This window comes from Crocodylus porosus, unplaced genomic scaffold (genome assembly GCF_001723895.1).
Source record: "Crocodylus porosus isolate Cpor-Errol unplaced genomic scaffold, CroPor_comp1, whole genome shotgun sequence".
Taxonomy (NCBI): domain Eukaryota; kingdom Metazoa; phylum Chordata; order Crocodylia; family Crocodylidae; genus Crocodylus; species Crocodylus porosus.
The window spans coordinates 2,184,235-2,206,651 of record NW_017728937.1 but is presented as its reverse complement, the minus strand read 5'-3'; the positions used below and the strand labels follow the sequence as shown (position 1 = coordinate 2,206,651).

Below are 22,417 nucleotides of genomic sequence, written 5' to 3'. Positions count from 1 at the left end.
TTTTGGCACGTTTTTCTTGACAGCTTTTTTCTGCTTGTCAACAAAATGTGTGTTTTCAAATCCCACCCTATCCTGCAGGCAAGCCAAAAGGCTACAGGTCTGTTGTCACATCTAATTCCATGGTAACCAATCATAATGCCCCTAAACAAGGGCAGTGATATCACTATAGGACCAAGTGCCCTGGGGCACATGGAAAAAACATGTGAACAAAAAAAAAGACAAGTCTCCCCAGCAATAGGTATGGAGGCAAAGAGATACCAGAGCCAAAAGCAATGGCTTTTCCCTAGGTCCCCCCAGACCTCTTCCCTCCCTCTGCCTCCCACCCAAGAAGGCCTAGATCTCTACTGGAGAGATCTAGCGGTGTAAATCAGTCACGGTGCTGATAGATGTGGGGGAAAAAAATCCAGCGCTTTACCAGAAAAGGAACCATGTCTGTTTGACCCTGCTCCCCAGCATCTATATAGCTTGCATGCTTCAGCAGAGCTTTTGGGCACTTTTATCTAATAGCCAAGATGAAAGTAAAGGGCTGAGTTTTTTGTTTCGCTTTGTTTTGTTTTGTTTTGGTTGGGGAGACAGTGTTTCCACATCTGTAAATACTCTCAGTGTCAGAAACTATGCAGTCTAAGACCCGTTGGTGTTGTCCACACTCTAAATCTAGCACTGGTTTAAGAAGCTGATCTGCATTCACCGTGATATGGTTACATACTGACTGTAGCACTCAGGGTCTGTCTTAAAGTTTCCAGCAGGAATCTGTGGACTGCTGTATCATGTACAATGTGCCTCCAACTGTTTCTGTAGTTTAATTTAGCAAATGGAAAGCTGGAACATCCATGAGAGATTCCTGCGGTGCTTTCAAAATTAAGACTCAGATGGATGAAACCATGTCTGTCCCAAACTGGGTACATGACTGGCTTTGTCTCTCTCCACCCTCCTGCCCATCTGAGAAAGAATGACTCTACAAAAAGAGGCCAGTGAGGCAAGGACTTGAACAAGGAAATGAAGATCAAAACCAAACCCAGGCCATGTTGGCCTTTGTTCCATTGGAAACATGAGGTTGGGAATCACAGGAATGATCACAGTGTGACATATGCTAGAAATGAAAAGGATCAGGAAAGAATGACTCCATTGCAGGGGTGTTAAATGCCAACAGAGAGGGAGCTAAAAGCTATGAGACCTTTCAAGCTATTTTTAAAAGCAATTCTTTCAGTTCTGTTTGTCAGCCCTGTTCCTCACCCACTGCCTTCAGCTTGCCTGTCTTTTAGTTCGGGTCACATACATCTGAAAGAACAGATCTTGCTTTTCTAAACAAGAGATAAAAGTTGCCTTGATGCATAGATCTGCATAGTTCTTTTGACATCAAATATGTAGTGAAATGCTTGAAATTTCTCTAATATATCCAAGATATAAACACCACAACACTCTGCTTTGCAACAATTTTGCAGAGACAGTGCTGTACAAAAGTGACCTTCCCCTTTATTTCAATAGTGATATTTGCATGAACAAAATTCTTGCCACTCCAGAGTTCATTTGTTACTGTTATGTAGACAGGGAGACAGCAGTCTAGGGAACATACCTCAGGATGAAATCAGGAATTCAAGTTGCTGGGAAGCTGGTACTTCTGAAAGTCAGGCCACCAGTCTGGCAGGACATGGTGGCAGACTGGTTAAGGCAGGGGCAGGCAAAATACAACCCATGGGGCCCCTAAAACATTTAGAAAATTAATATTTATCTGCTTCTGGCTGCCTGTCAAAGATGACAGGAGCCAGGGGCAGTAGGACCCAAGGGAAGTCATCAGCAGGAAGCAGCAACCCAGTCCCACACCACTCCCTGCCTTCCTGCCCCCATGCTGCTCTAGCACCACGTGGCTCCAAGCTGCATCACTAGACCAAGGAGCATGGCGTTGCGCTGGTATGGGGGAGTGTGTGTGTGCATGTGCGCACACATGTAGGGAGGGACTGTGTATATGTGTGTTCATAAGGTGAGTCCCATACGCACACCCCACCATACAGATGCACCCATACCCCTCCCTCACATTGCCATCCAAGCAGACTTCCACACCTATACCCCCCTCACACAGCCCAGCCACCCTTCCTTGCACAAACCCCATATATCTATACACACATCCAAATGCTCCCTCACCCCACACCTCCCACACCCATCCACCCCTACACCCCACATACCCACACACCCACAGCCCCCCACAAATCTATACCCACCCCCCACAATATACAAGAGTAAGACTTCATTTTAAGCTATTATATATAATCATCTCTATGTACACTACACAAAAGCATGTAAATCAGGACAAAAATATTTTCTGAAATCGAATTAATGAATCTTGTAGATGTGTGCTTTTTACAATATAATTTGGTATTTTTCTGGTTCTGAGATGGCAAAACCCCTTGCTGAAGGGAGTACTCCTGGGGGCAAGGGACTTCTAGTGGCAAAGGTCAGGGGTTAGGGGTGGGACTTACAGTCCCAAGATGGCAACCAGGGCAGGGCACCTGTCAAGGGGCAGGGCTACTCATGCAGACCTTGATAGCTTGCCAAAACTTGGTAAGTGGCCCTCTGCCCAAAATAATTGCCCGCCCCTGGATTAAGGCATCTTGCTACAGATACAGGTTTGGGCCCTGTTCTAGGTTTGTGCTAAAAACTGTCCCCAATCAACCTGGCTATATAGGGACACCTGGAAGGTTTTCTTGGTGACATCTTTTATTGGGCCAACTACTTCATTTGGAGAGATGTTAGACAAGCTTTTGGGCACCAAGTGCATTTCCTCAGGTTTGGGAAAGAAGCAGATGCAGCCCAAGCTAAATGCCAGGTAGATCAATGAATTGTGTTTAACTCCCATTAAGTGAAAATAATCACTAAAAGAAGGGGAACAGGGTAGTAAAGCAAAAGTAATTATTCTACCTGGTATTTAGCTTAGGTTCTACCTGTCTCTCTTCCAGACCTGAGGAAAGACATTTTCTGCCTAAAAGCTTTTCTAACATCTCTCTCAACTCTTCCCATATCTCTTCTAACTACTCTCTCAACCAGTTGACCCAATAAAAGATAATGCCAAACAAACCTCGCTTCTCACATATTCCCTAGACCATCACAGCTGCAACATAATTCTCACCTTACTGCAACTTGGACACCTGGTCATTCAAGCTGTGAAGTGACCATATATATTGAGAGCCACATCACTCCCTTGTGTGAGCACAGCATAGCAAGTGCTGTGCTTAAACAACGCTAGCTCAACAAGTCATTAGACTCAGGGAGACCTTTACCTTGACTTTGAGGTAAGATCCTACCTTGTTCTGAAAATCTTGGCTCTGGTCTCCATTCCTGCCTCTGATTCACTTTGGGATAATACCTCCCAACCTGTCTTGGAACAGGAAGTTGCAGGAGTTCTCTGAAGTCCTGCCAAGGCAGGGCATAATTCTTCACGTCTTGGTGTGGTTTTCTGGCAGTAACATCAAAGGTGTTTTAGCCTTTGTCCCTACCTATAGAGTGTACTCTTTTCCTCTGACCTCTCAAACCTGTTCAAACACAGCTACTGAAGTCATTAGAGAACATGAAGGGACTTTCTTGGTCATCAACTCCAGTTCCCTGCAGCCATGTCAGAGAATGCCTTCTAGCAGCTGATCTTTTTGCTATCAAAAACCACCTGCTCCTGTTCTTGGACTCCTGCCTTGGCTTTCATATAAAGTTTAACCTTTACACTCTTGACCTTCACCATGCTCACACTTATGACTTCCACCCTCAATCCTGATATAGTCCCATCCTCACTCATGCCCCAAGTCCTATTCCCTACCTTCCCCTGTGCTCTTGCCAAATTTTCCATAGATCCCTTTGTCTCTTGTCTCCCAGCCTCAAACCTTCAGCTACTTATGCCCTATCTTCACCTCCTCAGCTCCCTGCTCTCTTCCTCCAAACCCACCTGTGTAAATGTTTTTTCTCTTAGCCCTATTACTTCCTTCTTCTGAGCATGTGGTCTCATCTCATTTGGACTGCAAGCTCTCTGGGGAAAGGAACCCTGTGCATTCTGTGAAGTGTCCAAGGAGGATGAAGCTGGACTGTTCTTAGTGGTGGCAGATGATAGAACAAGGAGCAATGGTCTCAAGTTGCAGCAAGGGAAGTTTAGGCTAGATATTAGGAAAAATTTCCTCACTGGGAGGACAGCAGAACATTGGAACAGGTTACTTAGAGAGGTGGTGGACTCTCCATCCTTGGAGGTTTTCAAGACCTGGCTTTACAAAGCCTTGGCTGGGATCATCCAGTTGGGGATGGTCTGGCTTTGAGCAGGAGGTTAAACTAGATGACCTTCTGAGGTCCCTTTGAACCCTAATTTTCCCTGATTCTGTATCAGGTGTTTGTGGTGCAAGTTACATACTTTATCAGGCCACAGTAAGCAGCTCCTCGTGAAAGAAATAAGCAGCAGACAGGAAAGGAATTCCCGCGGGAAAAGGGATCCTGTCTTTGTGAAAACTTTCTCCAGTCAAAGCAAACAAGGGAAGCAAAATAAAGAAAACATAGGACGGGCAAGGAAAAAGCTGAGCTGAGCTGTTTTGAAACCAGAACATTTCTTTTCCATGAGGCAGTAGCTACTTCCTACATGAAGTGCAGAAAACAGAAGAATTTCTAGCATCCCCACCCTTCCAAGCCCAGCGCCATGGCCCAGCAAATAACATGGCTTGGAAAGAGCAACCTGCATTTTTATTGGCTCATGATTTTCCATATCCAACTTGGGGTTCCTTTAAAAAGGCCTGATATTCAGAAAGTAGGTGCTCAAATTGAGCATCAGGCAAACAATGGAGGCCCTGGATATTGCTAGACATGTTTTAATTGAGGGACTAAATGCCTTACTTCCCCATAAGAAAGCCAGCCTTGTCCCCAGATGCCTTCAGGATAACTCAGCAATTCCCATACAGTGTCTGGCACAATGGAGTTTACCCAGGCTATCATAATATAAATCACAATAATAGCAGCAGTAGTTGAATAATAAATACTTCACTTACCTAGAGTAGGGTCATAGTCTCCAATGAATCTTTTGGTGATGAATCTTACTGTTAAAGCTGTATGACAGGAAACAAAAACAAAGAAGAGTTGCAATTAACCACGAAAACGCAATAAAACACTGATAAAAAATAATTCCTTTTTTTGCACACTCCTGAGCACAGACCTGATGAAAGAAATTGGGAGCAAGAAGTATAACAATTAGCAGCTGGGTCTGGTCCAAAGAAATAGTTAAATTGAGAAGTGGTCAGAGAAGCTATTTCAAAGCTTGGACAGAAGTAATACACAACCAGAAACAATTCGAGTCTCTGTCCTAACACCACGCAACACTGACACCGGAAGAGATAAGGGGCAAGGAAGGGCATGATAATGTGGCAGCTTGGGGCTGTAAAGTCTGGACAACCCAAGCACACCAGGCTTAGAAGTAGATTGGAAAGCATAGTAATGCTTTGTCATTCTCCCTCTGCAAATCCAACTCCCTGACTTGCTGGTTGTCAGAGAGGTGCAGAGATAGCCTTGCCAGGTTCTCTGCTTGGCTCCAGTTAGTGAAGTACTTGATCATGAACTTAGACCTAGCTGGGCTGCTTCCAACACACAGATCTGGAATGTGGCCAACAGTCTGTTCTCCTGATTTGGTCAGGGGACAGGAGGGGGAATGAGAAACTGGGTCTGCATAATCCAACACTTTTTGTATCAAGGAGCTGCTTTACAAATACAAATCTTCAAAGAAGGAACTGGATGTGTCCCTCATGTATGGTTGGGATCCTTGTAGAAACCATGAGGTAGACTCCTATGGGCTGTGCCAGGCAGAGGGGCAGACTCCATGACTGTAATGCTCCCCTCATGGCCTTGATGGTGCATAGGCACCTCAAGACAGATATGACTTAAACTGTGCCCTGATTTACAGGGCTACTGATTTCAGTGGGAAGAATATGTTGTGGTAGACTTGGCTCATCCTGCCTCATAGCACTTTTCTTACTGCTTCCATTTGTGCAAAAATATCTTAAGTGACCCCAAATGCAATGATAAAAGAAAATCAAACTGTGCCCTATAAAAGTCAACTTAAGACAGGACAGTGGAATTTGTTGAGTGCCTTAGCAGCAGGCATAACACTAAGATGTGTGGCTTTGGTGGCTCCATCAGTGCTTCACATTCCTGTTTCCTAGTCTGTGAGCACACTGTATATTTTAAAATCATCTTTCATAGGTGATGCTGAGGAGGATGTTGGGTATTTTTTACTACTTAATGACCTAACTCTTGTTCAGCTCTTCTGGGTGTGTAGATTTCTGTTAGTCCTCCAAATGGGAAGGAGCTGCAAACTTTGAGCTGCTACAGGAAGATGGAAAATACTAGGGCTGTGCAAAGCTTCAGGTGCTGATTTGATTCAGAGGAGATTCGGCCTGATTTGGTGGCAGAATCTGAATAGAATCAGGGGACCAATTAAAAGGTCCGAATTGATTTGAAGCTCTCTGAATCTTTACTGGCAGTCCCCAGTGGCTGCAGCGGGGAGCTGCAGCTGGATTCGATTCAGCTGCTGTTGAATCTCTGAACCAGATGCAGCTAAATTGATTCAGGACAGTGAGTTGAATCAACGAATCAAATCACTGGCCCCTGAATTGGCTGAATCTGAATCCGAAGCAAATACTAGCCGCTTTGCATAGGCCTATAAAATACCTTAAAAAGTCCCTCTAGGGCATGGCGCAGTTCTCTAGAATGACAAGTCATAAAACCACAAGCCAGTACTTTGGAGGTGTCCATGACAATTTGGTGGGTGTCAGTCCAGCTCTGAATGCCACGTGAGACAATCCTTATATATACACACACACACATACACGCACGCACGCGCGTTTATGGACATTTGCAGACCCTGGCTCTGTGAAAGTCAATGGCATAACTCCCCCTGGTTTCAGCAGGGCCAGGAGTTCAGCCATAAATTTTTATGACCAGAACATACCATGACGATCAATCTAATCTGACCTCTTGCATAACATAAGGCAAGGCATTTCACATAGCAATTTCTGGACTGAATATTATAGCTCAGCAAAGAAATCAGAGTGTACAGCACAGAATCATTCAAATGTTATTCTAGGGACTGCTCTGAAATGCTGATAAATAAAACAGGCTTTTCCTCATGTGTGCTATTAATAATTGGTGTCTTACGGCCCTGACCCTGCAAAGACTTAGGTACATGCTTAACTTTACATCTGGTGGATAACCGCAGCAATTTGAGTGCAACTACTTCCTAGGCCTTGTAGCAAGACTGGCACTCCAAGGGCAGCGGTCACGTCTCCTGGTGGCGACTCAGCTCCTGCTCTGCTCCAACTCTAAAGTCCCTCCATTTGCTCTTTCCTGCCACACCTTGATCTTGTTAATAAAACTTGTAAAGGGAGGCTGCCCAAGGGTCTTACGACAAGCCACAATCTATCTCCTTTACTCACACATCCTTCTTGGACCCCACTACTCATACTCAATCCTTCCCACTATATGGGCCCTCTTGACCCATACATGCCTCCCAAAAGCACCCACTACCTTATGGGCTAATCACAGCTTCCAAATCTCCCCCACAGCCTTGCAGGTGTTTCCAGTCATCCCTTAGGTGGGTACCTTCCCTCACACCACTAGACCATCATAGGCCTCTTAATCCCTTGTTGGGGCCTTGGCCTTCCTGGCTTTTGCCCCACTGCTCTGGCTTGTCTCTTTGGCCTAGACCAGGGGTGAGCAAAATGTGGCCCGTGGGCTGGCTGTGGTCTGCCAGGTCATTCTATTCAGCCCACGGGGCCCCTAAAAATTTAGAAAAATAATATTTATCTGCCCTGGATGCCAGTCATGCAGCCCTCGATGGTTTGCCAAAACTCAGTAAGTGGCCCTCTGCCCAAAATAATTGCCTGCTCCTGGCCTGGACCCACACTGCACCAGGTCTTGCTCCTTGGGCTCCAGACCTTTACTCGCCCTCTTGGGCTCTTATCTCTGCCCTGCCTGGGCTGTGGACCCTCTGGCCCCCAATCTCTGCCCCTTTTTGGCCTGTGAACTCACTAGCCCTGTACCTGCCCCTCATGGGCCATGTGTCTTTGATCCTTGTTTTGTCTCTCCCAGGCTTTTATCTCTCTGTTGCTGCAAGCAAGCCACTGCCCTCTGGCAGGATTGAAAACAGCCACATACCACTCAGGTACCGTGCCACTGGGACCTCTTCTCACCCCTTTCTAGTCCCACCCAAACCGCTGGTTAAACTCTAACATACATAAGTATGGCTATAACCTAATCCTTTAAACTTACTGGCTCTGTAATACAATTGTCATCCATAGTGGTTCTAATCCCTTGTCAGTTCCCAGTTCCCTACCTGTGACTCAAAAGGTGTAGCACAGGGGCTTTCAACCAGGGGACACTTCTGCCGATTGGCCATTGGGGGACCCCCCCCACACACACACACTTGGCAACTGGTTGATGTGGCAGGGAACCAGGAAGTACTCCTTCCTGACCAGCTGCTGGGGATACACTGACCCAAAAAGGTTGAAAACCCCTGGCATAACAGGATCTCACTCAGACATCATCAACCCCCTGCAGAGTTCCTTTCCCTTCAGCCACTGGGCTGTTCACTCTGGGTCTGGCCTGAGCTTATATGCTACTAGAGTCCTGCCCCCTTCCAGTCATGCAGCTCCCTGGGTGGTCTGCAGATGCTCTCTAACATGCTTGGCTTAACAGCCTTCAGGACGGCCAATCGTGGCACCTTTAATCTTGCTCTTTTCACCATGCAACCCCCTTTCCTGCTACCGAGTGGCTGAGAGATAAAAAAACCATGGCATTAATTGCCTCTGGGCCACTCAGCAGCAGGGGGGAGGGGGAAGCACAACACAAAGAGCAAGATTAAAGGTACTCCTGCACTACAAACTTGCACTGTGATTTAGGTAGGTCCCTACCTATAGCAGCAGAACTAATACTGCTGTAGTTCTTTTTCTACTTCCCCAGGTTACTCTCCTATTGCAGCAATAGGCATGCCTCATTTAAGGATCTCTGGCTGCTTATCCCTTTACAGGCAGGCCCACTCTTGATTGCCTAGGCTCAGTTTGACTCCATTTTCTCTCTCTTAGTAACAGGAGCCATAGGTTCCCTAGTACAGCCTCAAGATTATCATGAGATTCTTTGTCAGGGTGCGCTCTTGACCTATAACAGTGCGGTGATAGAACTGTACCATCAGAACACATTTCAGTACTGTGCATTTAACGCTGTATATGTAAATGTCAGAAAGTGAGTAAATTCTGCTAAATACATCATTACAAGGACATGGAAAAGGAAAAGAAAGACAGCGAAATCAAGTGGTAGAACGCCACATATACAAATCAAATTGATCAAAGGCTCAGTTTAGAATGAGAAGCCTTTGCAATATCTGTATTTGCCATAATAATGTGGGTTTAGCAAACAAAGGAGGGAAAAAGCAGTTCCAAGTTTGGTCCTGTTTATACTTGGCTATGACATTTTTAAAAGAAAAAAAAATCATCATGAAATGAGGGCTAGAAAAATAGCCCAAAGCTCTTTTCCTCCCTGTGAGAAGTGAGATGTCTATGACAGCAAACACACTGTACACATGCTGCATTTATGTCTGGGAACTTGTATCCACAGCTCAGGGAAGCCAAGGACAGTCAAATGTTGTTTTAGCTTAACCCTTTTAAGGGTCCCAGGCCCTGGTCCCTCAGGGGAAGCTTACTGTAACCAAATGAATGCTAGTTGTGAAAATGTCTCTTCTTTTTGTATTCTATGTAGACCCAGAAGCAAAAACAAAGCTCAAATAAGTCAGCAGCCTTTTTTCTCAAATGACTACACTAGTTAGGAACAGCTACAGCAGTGGAATGCAAGTAATTAAATGTCTGTTATTCAATTAATAGATCTCAAGACAAATATAGGAGGTCAGGAGGCCTAACATATGGTATCCAGTTTAACTCTAGACTGAACCAAGGGTAGAGCCTCCTGCTTAAGCCCTAGCTGTTAGGTCCCTCCAGACAGCCTGGATGCCCTTTTCTCCTCTTTCTGCCATGGCAAAGTACTTACTTTTGTCCTGTCTTCTAGTCTGTTTGCTCTGAACAAGAAAGACATTAATTCCAAGGCAGTCCTGGAAAGGGAGCATCTCTCTGAGCAAAGCCCTCCTAAGTGAAATGGCAGGTTGGAGGCAGGTAAACAATACAGCAAGCTGGAAACTGAGTCAGAGTCTTTTTGCGGCTTGCTATGATGGGTTATCAGGTGACAGAGCAAATCTCTGGAGGGAGTGAAAGCCACCTAAAAATTCCTAGACAACGGCATCTCCAACAGTCAAGAGAAACAGATATTCACTTGCCAGCTTACATAGAGTCTTGAGACCTAGCTACCTACAGTCCATAAGCTTTCTGGGAAGAGCAATGAGGGTGGCTTTAATGCTGGTTTGAAGTTCTGGGGACTTGACCTTTACCTTCAGTCACAGAACATACAGAAGGGGCCACAGGAGTGCAAGATACTCCAGGGCTCCCAGCCCTGTCCATGGTCTTCATCCTCCGATGGAAGGTATAACCTCAAGAGGGCAGACAAGTTCCCAGGGCATGCAAAGGGAAACTGAACATGAAGGCTCAACAGGCATCTATTATTTAAGGGTATTTTTGTCCTGCCCGCTTGGACCTTGACCAAGCGCATGGAACAGCCTTCAGCCACTCACTCTTCACTGGAATGAATGCTTAAGTATCACTGCCTAGAACAGAGGGGCTAGAACAGGGGTGGGCAAAATACAGCTTACAGATTAGACCCAGCCTGCCAACTGATTGGATCCAGCCTACAGGGAGGCACCCTTCAGTTGATTCAATCCCACCCGTGGCTTCTCCAGCGGCGCTCCGCATAGGGCTGAGTCCAGCCCAAGGTAGCCCATGCTGCACTCCAGCCCATACCCACCAGCCCAGCCCTGGCCAGCATGCACAGCTTCTGCAGGGGCTGTTCCCAGTGCAGCTGCAGCCTCCTAGATGCTGCTCCATTCCCCTTGCCTCCAGAGGCTGCTCCCCCTCCTGCTGTGCCACTTGAGCTGGAAGGAAGCTTCAGCTGGGCAGCTCTTGCCCTGTGTTCAGGGCTCTGGCTCCAGCTCCTAGCTGCCTTCCACCCACTCTGCCTGCCAGGAATGGGCAGCTACATGGATGAAAGGTGGCTGGGAGCTGGAACCAAAGCCCTGTGCACTGGGGCAGGAGCCACCTGGCTGAAGCTTCCTCCTGGCCCAGAGTGACATAGCAGGACCAGGAGGAGGAGCAGCCACTGGAGGCAACAGGAGTGGAATAGCACCCAGGCAGCTGTAGCTCCTCTGGAAGCTGTGCATGCTGGCTAGGGCTGGGCCAGCAGACGTGGGCTGCTCTGGGTGGGAATGACTAGGACTCAGACCCACATTGAGTGCCATGGGGGCAGCCATGGACTGCATCGCCCAGGTGAGCTCTGCTGCATGTGTCCCCTGCCCCCACCTCCCTCCCCTCACCCCTGGCTGGCTCCCAGGACCTACTGCTAAGGCAGCCCCTCCCCCCACAAACACACCTGTGCATCCCCCGAACCTCCTATCTTGCTCCCAAACACTACTCCCTGCCCACCTGCCACCTATCCTACAAAGGGAGTTTTGGTGAGTTGTTGCAGTGCATCGCCCAGGTGAGCTCTGCTGCATGTGTCCCCTGCCCCCACCTCCCTCCCCTCACCCCTGGCTGGCTCCCAGGACCTACTGCTAAGACAGCCCCTCCCCCCACAAACACTCATGTGCATCCCCCGAACCTCCTATCTTGCTCCCAAACACTACTCCCTGCCCACCTGCCACCTATCCTACAAAGGGAGTTTTGGTGAGTTGTTGCAGTGGTGGGCAGGGAGAAGTGCTGATCTGGTCCATGACAGCTCATCTGGCCCAAATAATTTCCCACCCTTGGTATAGAAGCAGACAGAGAGCTGGTAATAGCACAGGAGGAATCCAACCCTCACATACATATGGGGTACAATTTCAAAAGGGAACATCATGGTCCTACCAGGGCTCCCATGCAAACTGATGGAGGTGTAGCTTGCCTGTTTTCCCTGAGTGGGAGGGATGACCAAAAAACACAGGGAAAAGAACATGCTGAAATTCACAAACTGCTTCCCCAGCAAGCTAGGAGGACAATCTAGCTGGCTTGGAAAGGATGGGTCCGAAGGGGAGGGAAAGGCAGGCAGTTATGACTTTAAATACAAATCTCCAAGGAGCAGGATGTCACATCACAGGGAGGAAAGCTCCAATAAATGAGGGAGGAAGGAGCCAGCTAATCACAGATCACATCTAAAGGGAAGGCCATGTCTCTCATTAAAAGAAGCATTAGGTTAATATATCAAGCCCAGGCATCAAGGTGAGGAAACAGCAGCTTTCCTGCACATATACAGCATGGTTGATGGTCTACACCAGGGGTATCAAAGATAGCCCAGGGGCTGAATCCAGCCTAGAGAGCCATATCATCTGTCCCCTGGTGCTGCCTGTGGGCAGAGTGAGCTGGATGGCCCCACACAATGCCCGCAGTGTGGACATGTGCAGCTCCAGGACTGTGCTGCATGCACAGGGCCTCTGGGGCAGCCAGAGCAGAACCAGAATACAGGGCCAGTCTGTGGGTCCGGTCTGACCTGCAGACCAGCTGTGCATGCTGGATGAGTTTGATACCCCTGGTCTACGTAGATGCCACAAGGTCCCATATAGTTCTGGTCTAGAATATGCTGGGGAAGTCTTTTTGCTGCTCTAGAATCCCACTCTGAAAGGCTTCCTCTGATGGGACCTCCATGGTCATGGGAGCAGTGGAGGACAAATACAACATATTGGGAAAAGGAAGCATTTTGGGGAAACAGCCAGCAGATAGCTACTGTGACATCCCAAAAGTGCCTTACCAAGGATGCAACAAGATGAGCTCAGGGCTCATGAGAGTAGGGGAAGCCAGATACTCAAGTCATTTCCTTAGTGTCACCCATGACTTCGACACCCTAATGGAGCAGCACAGCTACATTTACTGTTTCTGTTCTTCGGCATTGTATATACTTGGCTTATACAAGGAATTGGAAATCTTTTTAAGGGGCCTGGGAGAACAGCAGCCTCCATGGGTTTATATTCCATATGACATGCAAGAACTTAGCTGCCCTGTAAGAAAAATTAGGACGTTCATGAGGTGATGATGGCAGTAGTGCCACGGGAAAATATGGGGGAGGGCACGGGGGAAGAACATGCAGGTGGCAGAATATGTCACCGCTTCATCAGTGTAAGTAGAGCCAAGACAATTTATACCAGCTGAGTATCTGTCCCCAAGATTAAAGGTATGAAGGCACATGCCTGTATTGAGGAAATCACTGTAATTATGTTCTTTACAGTCAATGGGAAAGTCAGCACTAAGCAAAGCTATTATTAACGTACTATTTGAAGTACAGCATACAGTCACACAGATGGCCATAGACAGGGGACACAGAGAGCAAAGTGGGACACTGCAGACAAACACTCTCTGTCTGGGAAGGGATAATTACCAGGGCACCAAGGTCAAGGCGCCCAAGTGGTTTGGCGGGCAGCCCCACAGAGGAGCGGGGTGGGGACTTGTGGTTAAGGCCTGGGCCAAACAGAAACTGCATATTCTAGCCACTGGGGAACAGGGCTGGATAACTTGCCCAGGATGGGACAGCTACAGTAATAAGGCTCTGTGTCACTGCACTTGAAAGAACAATGGGCCTCCAAAACAACTGTGCAAACACGAAAAGGATTTTCAAAAGTCTTAACTCTACCTTGTCAGGGCTTAGAGCACAACCAAGGAGGGGGAATAGAAGGCATGATCTTGCTCCCATACTATTCCGTGGCTATATTCCCATTCTCTGCAATGGTACAGGCTTAAGGCATAAAGCTACATCCTCCCAAGCTGATGGCAGGAACAGTCCAGCTGACAGGGATGCGGCAGGCACTGCCGAACCGGCTGGAAGAACAAAGAGTTTCCTTTGGACCCATAATGAGACATGAGCATTGCAATGGGCTTTTCATTAAGTAAACTGGTGTTCACTTTGTACAGAGAGATTCATTACAACCCAGCTGTGAGGAATACATTAATTTTTAATTCACAGATGGTAGAGTTAACTCATAGTGTTTTTTAAAAAAAGGTGTCAGGAGTACAGAGGTGTAAGGGAGGAAGCTGATGCAATTTTCTATCCTTACTATAGCCACTATCAGGAAGACAGCTCTCTATTAGTAGACTCCTGAATCTGCATGTAACCTCAGTGATATTAGTAAGGCCATGTAGTGAGGCACGGATGGGCTGTAAAGTTACATACAAAATTAGGAATTTATATTTATCCATGACCTGAGCCAAATATATTAAACATCTTCCATATTGGAAAAGCCTCATAAAACTTAAGAGGGTGGATATCTAGAGCAACAAGTCTAAATAGATACCAAAAAAAGCTTTTTTTGGTGGTATCTTTTACTGAACCAACTATATAGTTAGGAGGGTTGTTTGACAAGTTTTGGGGCACAAAGTGCCTCCTCTAAAAACCTAGAGAGTTAGATGACTGCCGAAGCCTTACCAAATATTGTTGTTTCCTACAGAACTAAATGCAGAATTATAGCCCAGAAGGAAAATTCCAGAGGTTGTTTTTACAGTTCTATAGAAATGAAAAAAGTCCCTCAAATTCCATGGGACTCTTCCCAGGAATGTTATCAAAATAAATATCCATGTATTGTTTTTAGAAACACAGGCCATTATTCAGCAAGGATATCCATGTTAGCCAAAACAAGGATGCCAACCCATATAATGTCATTTCAAGTTGCACAATATTCCATGTCTTTCTTAAAGCTCCAGCTTCTGGACCTATGTGATTAGAACAGCTCAGCTTTAATTAAAAATTAACCAGTTTCCCAGGGCGCCTCTTGGGGTAACAAAGAACAATGGTCACTAACTGACAGCAGATTTAGGCTAGATATCAGGAAAAACTCCAAGGTAAGAGTGGCCAAAATTTGGAATGCTCTCCCCTGCCTTGGGGGTCTTTAAGAGAAGGCTGGACAGGCATCTGGCTGGGGTCATCTGACCCCAGCATTCTTTCCTGCCTAGGCAGGGGGTCAGACTCGATCTGTTGAGGTCCCTTCCAATCCTAGCATCTATGAATCTATGAAGTTTCTAGCCCTTGTGATTGTGAAAAAGATCTTGAAAAGGAGGATTCTATAGGCTCAAAACCCAGAAGGAAAAACAGGACCCACCATTTTTAGCATCTCATTTTTTTCAGTCTTGGTTTTCGACTTTTGAATGGCTGAAGTTGGCAATACCTACACCTGTCTGAGCCCCAGTGACTTCAACGGGTCTTTGCGTGAGCACAGGAATCCGTCTCTATGGAGCACTTTTACAGAACTGGATGCCAGACTATTCCTTTTCATTCTGGCCTTATCCAGACCCAAAAGTTTCTCTGTGGTTTAGCTTAAATCAGTAAAGATGACTGTAAGCCAAACTGGCTTTTCCCTCCTCCACATACAGTCTTGTGCAGTTTAACCATGGCTCATTGCTGTGTAAGCTTAAACTTAGTCCCAATGACTAAACCCAAACAAGCCCGGTTTAAAACAAAAATCAGAGCCTTTTGCACTGATTCCACTTAACTGGTTTTATAACTGCATCTTAAAGCACACAAGAGCAATTTCCTCATATAGAAAAGACCTAAGATTCCTGGTGGCTTACGGGGATGATAGGTAGGCATGTGAGGGCCTAACAGTGGGTGAAGGGGAAGGTCAGTTATTTCTATGTCAGTTATGGGTGGGCCAGACACTCAAGAGACATGTGGGAATTGAGAGAGAAGGGAAAGACAGAGGAAGAAATGCATTGTGAATGAACTAAGGGAAAGAGGAGAGAGAAATGAGTAGGTACAGAACTGAAGATGGAACTCATGAGAACTTAGCTGTGATGGATGGCAGAACACTACATAGGGAAAGGAAGGAAGGAAAGGGGGACGCAAGGGAGAAAAAGAGAGAGAAAACGCCACTGAAAGACATGGGATGGAGATGAAGGATCACACCTCAGTTCTGCACAATGGAAATGAGGTAAAAGCACAGAAATAGAAAAGAGAAGAAAGAACAAACATACCATAGACAGGATGAGCTTTTAAAAAAAAGTATCCAATGAAGATCAATGCCAAAGCTTTGTGAAAAATTCATGCAGAGTCACCATTTGATTACACACAAAATTGCGCACCAGTTTGTCAAAGTTAGTCATAAGCAAATGTTTGCAGATACCTAATTTTTGGACAAAAATATCATACTGGATTAGACAGGTGTGCATATATGCCCACAGCTGGGTAGACACATATGACCATATGTACACATGTGCTATCTGGGATGAGCCACTATAAGTTAGATGCGTGCAATACAATTGGAGTAGCCCACAAAATCTGGCTAGTCTTCCCTAGTACATAATACATGTGTGTTTAATATAGATGGGAATTATATCAGTACAATGAAGATAGCTATGATGGAAGAGATTAATTTGTGACTGCAGTCTCTGACCTCACTGCTTCTCCAACTCTAGTCACCTTCTACAGTCAGTCCCAGCTGTTAACCTCTCCTGCTCTGAAGCCCTAGGCTGGCTCCTATAACTAGGCTCCTAAGTTAATTTATCTATGGGGTCTTTTTGTTTTTAAATCAGGGTGGATCCATCAGCTCCTGCCTTGATTATATGAGGGGAAAGTCCACGGAGTCTTACAGACCTTGAGTTTCACTTTGCAGGCTTCCCATCGAACACTATGAATGTTGATGAGGTACCAAAATACCTTGGCATCTCCTGTAATTTAATAAAACTGCCCAACAGTGATGCTCAAGATCCTGCCGTAGGTATTTCTCCACATCTGTAAAGTTGTGATCGATTTGTCCAAGAAAGCAGGAGACAGTCGGACAAGTCAATAATCTTGTTTTCTAGAAAGCACCTGATTATGTGTCATGCAGCAAGCGGCCTCCCTAAGCTGGGATGCCTGGTACTGCGTGAGGAGAAGAACCAATTAAACTGCTTAAAAATTGGCTAAGATGCAAGAATATGATGGCAGCTGCCAGCAGAAAGAAGGGGATGAGGGCGGAGAGGCAGGAGTGCATTCAGGGACCCATGCAAAGACCTTTCTCCATCTTGAATGTAAGCAATCTTGCAGAAAGGAGCATTTCCAAAGGGGATCTGGTTAACTGCATTAAGGTTGTATTTATAAATGATTAATGTATGTTTTGATAAATGGCTAATGGATTGTTTCAGAACACCAACAGGTTCCCCAGACTGACAGTTGTAAGTGGTTTCTTCCACCACCTACTGATGTGCTTACAGCCCTCTGGTAACACATGCTACTTATCAGTGTAATGTGCTTATACAATCTATTATTTAACTCCTCTTTATAAACAAAGTCTTCATGTTAAGCATTACAGGGGTTACACTGGCTAAAGTCAAAAGAAGAGGGCCGAAGATCCTGGAGGAAAGGCAAGTGCTGGGACTGGGAGATGCTGAATTTATAAGCTTCTACCAGTGATTCATGTAATTCAATGCACGTCCAAACTTCTGACGGGCCTGAGCCTGGACTTTTGATGCTAATATATTCCACAACAGCAGTACTTAGCTCCTGCACGGCTCTGTGATGGCAACGACAATGGTTCTATCCTCACAATATTTCAAGGATGCTCATTGAGGATTTCAAGTTGGGTCTCAGCAGAGGACCAAGAGTTATGCTGTTTTCAAGTCATGGATCATTTTCTTTCTGAAGATGCACCCTCAACTGTCTCTCTTAGTTTTAATGGCGACTGCACCAGGAAGAGATTTGTGGGGAACATGCCCTGTAGGTCTCCAAAGGTGACCTATAAGGGCAAGCTAATCAACTGCAAGGCCGTTCTGTGCAGAGATACAGTATCTCAAGCCTTGTGCTAGATAGATGCACCTTTATTTCACTTTCCACTTTCAGTCAGGCCATTAAAAGTCTGATTTCTAGCCTGACAGTCCCTCTAAAGTAAAAGGAGCCACTATTACATATACTTTAGCTGAAGCTGTGAGGATTTTACAAAACTAAATCCTTTATCCTCAACTCTAGCACCTGGCTAGCTCTCACATTTTGATCAGCTCGAATGTGAAAATAGCTTTCTCTCCAGTTTTCTTGCGCTCACACAATTCTCCAGGAAGTGGGACACGAGAAACCTATGGAAGTGACTAACTCTAATCATGATAGAAAGGCTGGTCTTGCAGTTGAAGCACTAGACTCCAGAGATATGAATTCAGTCTCAGCAATTCTGCACGCTTCTAGGGGGTGGGGCCAATCACTCAAACCTCTCTCTCAGCACTATCTATAAACCAGTAATAACCAGTTTATGTCTATTTAAGATGTAAAGTCGTCAGGGCACAGGGTGTTTTAGAACAGCAACTAGCACAAAGGGGCTCAGATCTTGGTTGGGGTCCATTCTATCCCTCTGCCACAATACAAATATCCATAACTCACATCACTTACTGCCCTGTGTGTGGTGTTAAGCCACAGAAAGGCTGGTTTGTATCAGATGACAATTTATATGTCAGCAAACCCTGGGATGTTCACTGATCTGTGGTGCTCTGCTAGTGTCTGAAGATTGTGAAGCTTGACTGTTAGTGAACAAGAGCATCATCCCAAGTGGGAAATAAGGATGTAACCAAAATTTACCCTTCAGTCCATTATGAACCCCAGTCTTTGCCTCTCCTCACCTTCCTTCCATTCATTGGCTGCAAAACTTCACTGCTTTTTGATGTTTTTTGTGCAGTAACACCTCAAATGTGCCCCCTCAGACTCACCCCCTTTCTCCTTGAGGAAGATGTGAAGCCAGGACCTAGTAGCCTGCAAGTTCACGCTCTCCAGTGATGCTCCCCAGTAAAACGTTCGCTCTTGAGATCTGTATTATCAAACTAACCAACCTTGCGCAAGCAAGCTGGATCTGAGTATCAGCTTGTAGGATGACAGAGACACGTTACAGCAATAGCAGAGCCTAAGGGAAAGGACACCAGGTGGGAGGCCTTATTGACACTGGGGATGTCAGCCAGGGCTGTAGCTGAACTGATCTGAAGCCACAATGGGTAACAGGCAAAGCCCATATTCAGGCATCATCGCAGTTTGCCTCTGTTCGAAGCTGGGCCCAGCTACACCAGTTTTGCCTGCCTGTACTGTAAGCTTGCACTAAGACAGGCACACAGGTGGTTAACCACTGGCATCTTTAACTAGAACCAGTCTCCAGGGCAGACAAGGCTTTTTAAACTTCTCTGAGTGCAATAGTCTACTTTGATCTTTTAGAAATATCTCCCTTCCCTGTGAAAAAAAAAATAATGAAGGAATTTTATAGAAGGAAATCATTCTTTTCAACCTCAGTTTCAATTGGTCCTAGAAAACAGGAACAGCTCCTTTTAATTATAATTAGAGGTGGCTGCAATTCCCAGGCGTCTGGTTCATCAAAGCTTGTTGCCTTCTCTCAGCAGTGCTTCTCATATTTTACAACCGGAGAGCTACCAAAGTACATTGGGGAAGCACATATGTTCATACAGGAGGTTATGAGATTGCCTAGATACTGGCTTATGTTCCAACCAATGTTCTGCGGCATGAAACTCAGTTCACATGCCTGTAATTCACTGCTCCATCTGCTCTCTCTACTTTCAATTAGTCAGTTGGAAGTGGGCTGAATAGCACATGTAGGTCCCTATCCTGCAAGCAGCTGGGTGCAGGCGGGTTCTCCCACCTGCCTGGAGCCCCAAGAGACTGTCCACCTTGTACAGCTTGCAGGTTTAAAGTCTTTGACATTTAATGCACCCACGTTAGAGCTGCACTCAGGTGGGTAGCTGTCAGCTGCAATTGCAGTTCAGGCCAGGAGCTGCTGTCAGGACATTTCCCCAAAGGGAGGGAGAGGATTGCTTGAATGTGGTGTTTTGGTCTGAAATAATGTAGTTGAGACGTGCTGCAAAGCCTGTGGTTTGGGAGGTGAATTTTTATTTAGTGGTGGAAGCTGAGGTTTTACAGGAACTGGCACAGAGCCATTTTGGTTTTGTGGATTAATGTCTCTGTCTGGAGAAGGACTGAGATGTTAGAACTAGGGTGGGGGTGTTTTTTTGTCTAGGGTAGATTGTATATTTCTCTTTCAAGGACCCCCAAATCTTGGCCACTGCAATCTTTGCATGGTTTGACACTGCAATCAAATTATGACTTTTCGAAGTCAAATTGAAATGCCACATGCCTCTTACACTTCCCTTTTAAACAACTCAGGTTGAAAATTGACTTTTCCCTTAGCTTCAAAGACAGTAATTCACTAGTCAACAAAGAAATAAGCTCACTGGATGCTGTACATGGAAACGCACAATGTTAACAGAGTCTCGGAAGCCAAAGCAAAGCCTCTGCACTGGCTGCAAGCTAGCGAGAGGTGCCATCTCTATAGCGTATTTTAAGACTACTCCCTTTGTGAATTGGGCAAGTGAATTGGGAAGAGTGTTCATTAGAGAACATCATGTCCTCCAGTCCTAGGTGACCACACAGCTGTTCCCAAGACCTCTGTGTGGAAACTTGCATTTTATTTGCCAATACCACCGATCCCCATTAATATAGACAATGCAAACCTGTACGGACACAGACTTGCATCCTCATTATTATCTGTATTACAGCAGCACCTACAGCCTCTAACCCTCCAGTGCCATATATACAAATAGCAGAGATGGCAAATGCTCCAAAAACGTACAGTCTAAGAGACAGAACAGACTCAGGGTGGATGGGGAAAGAGGAAGTAATTTGACTAAGGTCTCATGGCAGATCAGTGGCAGAACTAGGACTAGGACCCAGACTTCTTGACTCCTGGTCCACTGATCTCTCCGTGAGATCACACTGCTTTGGAGTCACAAAACTTCCCACATTTCAAAAGGAAACATACAGTGGAACCGGCTGCACTTAAAACAAACAAAACAAAAAATAAATCCTCAGAATAGTTTATAACTCCATGATATTTGTGGCTTATTTTAATTTATGAGAGCCCGGAAATGCAAGGTTCTTGATGGAGATTAAACTTTGATGTGGCTTATAGATTCTTTTTTAAAGGCAACTTCCCTATAATTACAAGATGTGCACCACTGACCCACCATGCTGTGCTTGGTCCTTCTAAACCCGGCTGATTTACAGCCAGCATTTCTGCAAAGGGCCGTTATTACACATGCCAAAAAATCCTTTGGACGTGACTGCAGAAGCACAAAGCACCCTGCAGCTCTAACCAGAGCCCCTGGAAGCAGAGCACCTCTCCAAATCAGGCCCCTTCTGTTTAGTGCCCGTCCACAGCAACCCCCTCCTCCATCCCCCCCCCATTCCACAACCCCTTTCCACATGCTTATTTTAGGAGCCTGCAGATCATATGGGTAAGCTGGCAGCTTGGCTCCTTTTTGGACTGCCATTCCAGCCATCTCCAACCGTTCAGCAACCGGGTGAAGTTTTCAGATCAGATGTGTGCCCGGGAACCCCCATGGTCTTTACAAAGATGAAACCCCAGAGTGTGTGTGTGTGGGGGAGGGGGTAACATTTCGCTGTCCCATGTGAAATGTGGAAAGGAGAGGTCAGCCAGGAGAGGTTTCTTTAAAAGAACAAAGAAAAGAAATAAAAAGTCCTCCCAACTTCCTACGCCCAGTTCAGAGCAGGCTGAGGAGTGGTGCTGGGGGGGAGGCCGGCTGGGGAGAACAGCTAGGCCGTCTGTGAAGGGTTGGGGGGTGAAAGCCAGAGGGGCATCCTGCCTGCCTTCTGCGCCCCCCGGCTGTTCGCAGCTGCGGGACAAACCTGGGGTGAAGCAGGGAAGTTTCCCCCCCGCCCCGGGCGGGGTCCCTACCTGTCTTGCCCACGGCGCCCTGTCCCAGCACCACGAGGCGCAGGGTGCGCGCCGGGCTGAGGCTCACGGAGCGCCGCAGCGGCCGCGGGAAGCTCATGCTGGCACCTGCCGCCGCCGCCGCCCGCGCCCGCGCTCGCTGTGAGGCGGCTCCGCCCAGCGCCAGGGGCGGCGCCCGGCGCCTCGCGGGACCCCTGCACGCCAGGCTGCCCAAATCCCCGCTCCTGTATGTGGGGGAGCCCGCTGCCCTGTACCCCGTGCTGCCTGGATCCTTGCCCCCCTCGTGTATGAGGGTGGCTGCTGCCCCTGCTCCCCAGATCCCAGCTCTGCTGGGGTATGGGGGGGGGCACCTGTAGCCTGCACCCCAGGATCCCCAGATCCCTACCCCTCTGGTGTGTGAGAGTGCCTGCCCCCACTTTGCCCTGCACCCCGGCCCCCCGTGCATGGGGAGGGTCTGTTGCCCCTCCAGGCTCCCCAGATCCCAGTGTGTGGGGGGGCAGATGCCCTATAAAGTAGCATCTGAAGTAGCCTCCTGTTGCCAACGAAGGCATACGGCTGTCTGAACCAGCTAATCTCTTAATTTCAGGGTGACAGGGCAGC

The 22,417-nt window shown here is 46.7% G+C and overlaps 1 protein-coding gene across 2 annotated transcripts in view; it reads right to left on the bottom strand.

Annotated features, from left to right (window-relative positions):
- Nucleotides 1-21,947, bottom strand: part of LOC109318182 (ras-related and estrogen-regulated growth inhibitor-like) — a 29,239-nt gene extending 7,292 nt beyond the window's left edge. For both annotated transcript variants that reach the window (XM_019547250.1, XM_019547251.1), the window contains exons 1-2: nucleotides 21,821-21,947; nucleotides 5,004-5,060 (exon numbers count right to left, since the gene is read on the bottom strand). In XM_019547250.1, coding sequence (XP_019402795.1) covers nucleotides 5,004-5,060; nucleotides 21,821-21,917 — 154 coding nt within the window. In that variant the 5' untranslated portion in view covers nucleotides 21,918-21,947. The remainder of the gene's footprint in view (nucleotides 1-5,003; nucleotides 5,061-21,820) is intronic.
- Between the last annotated feature and the right edge of the window lie 470 nt (nucleotides 21,948-22,417).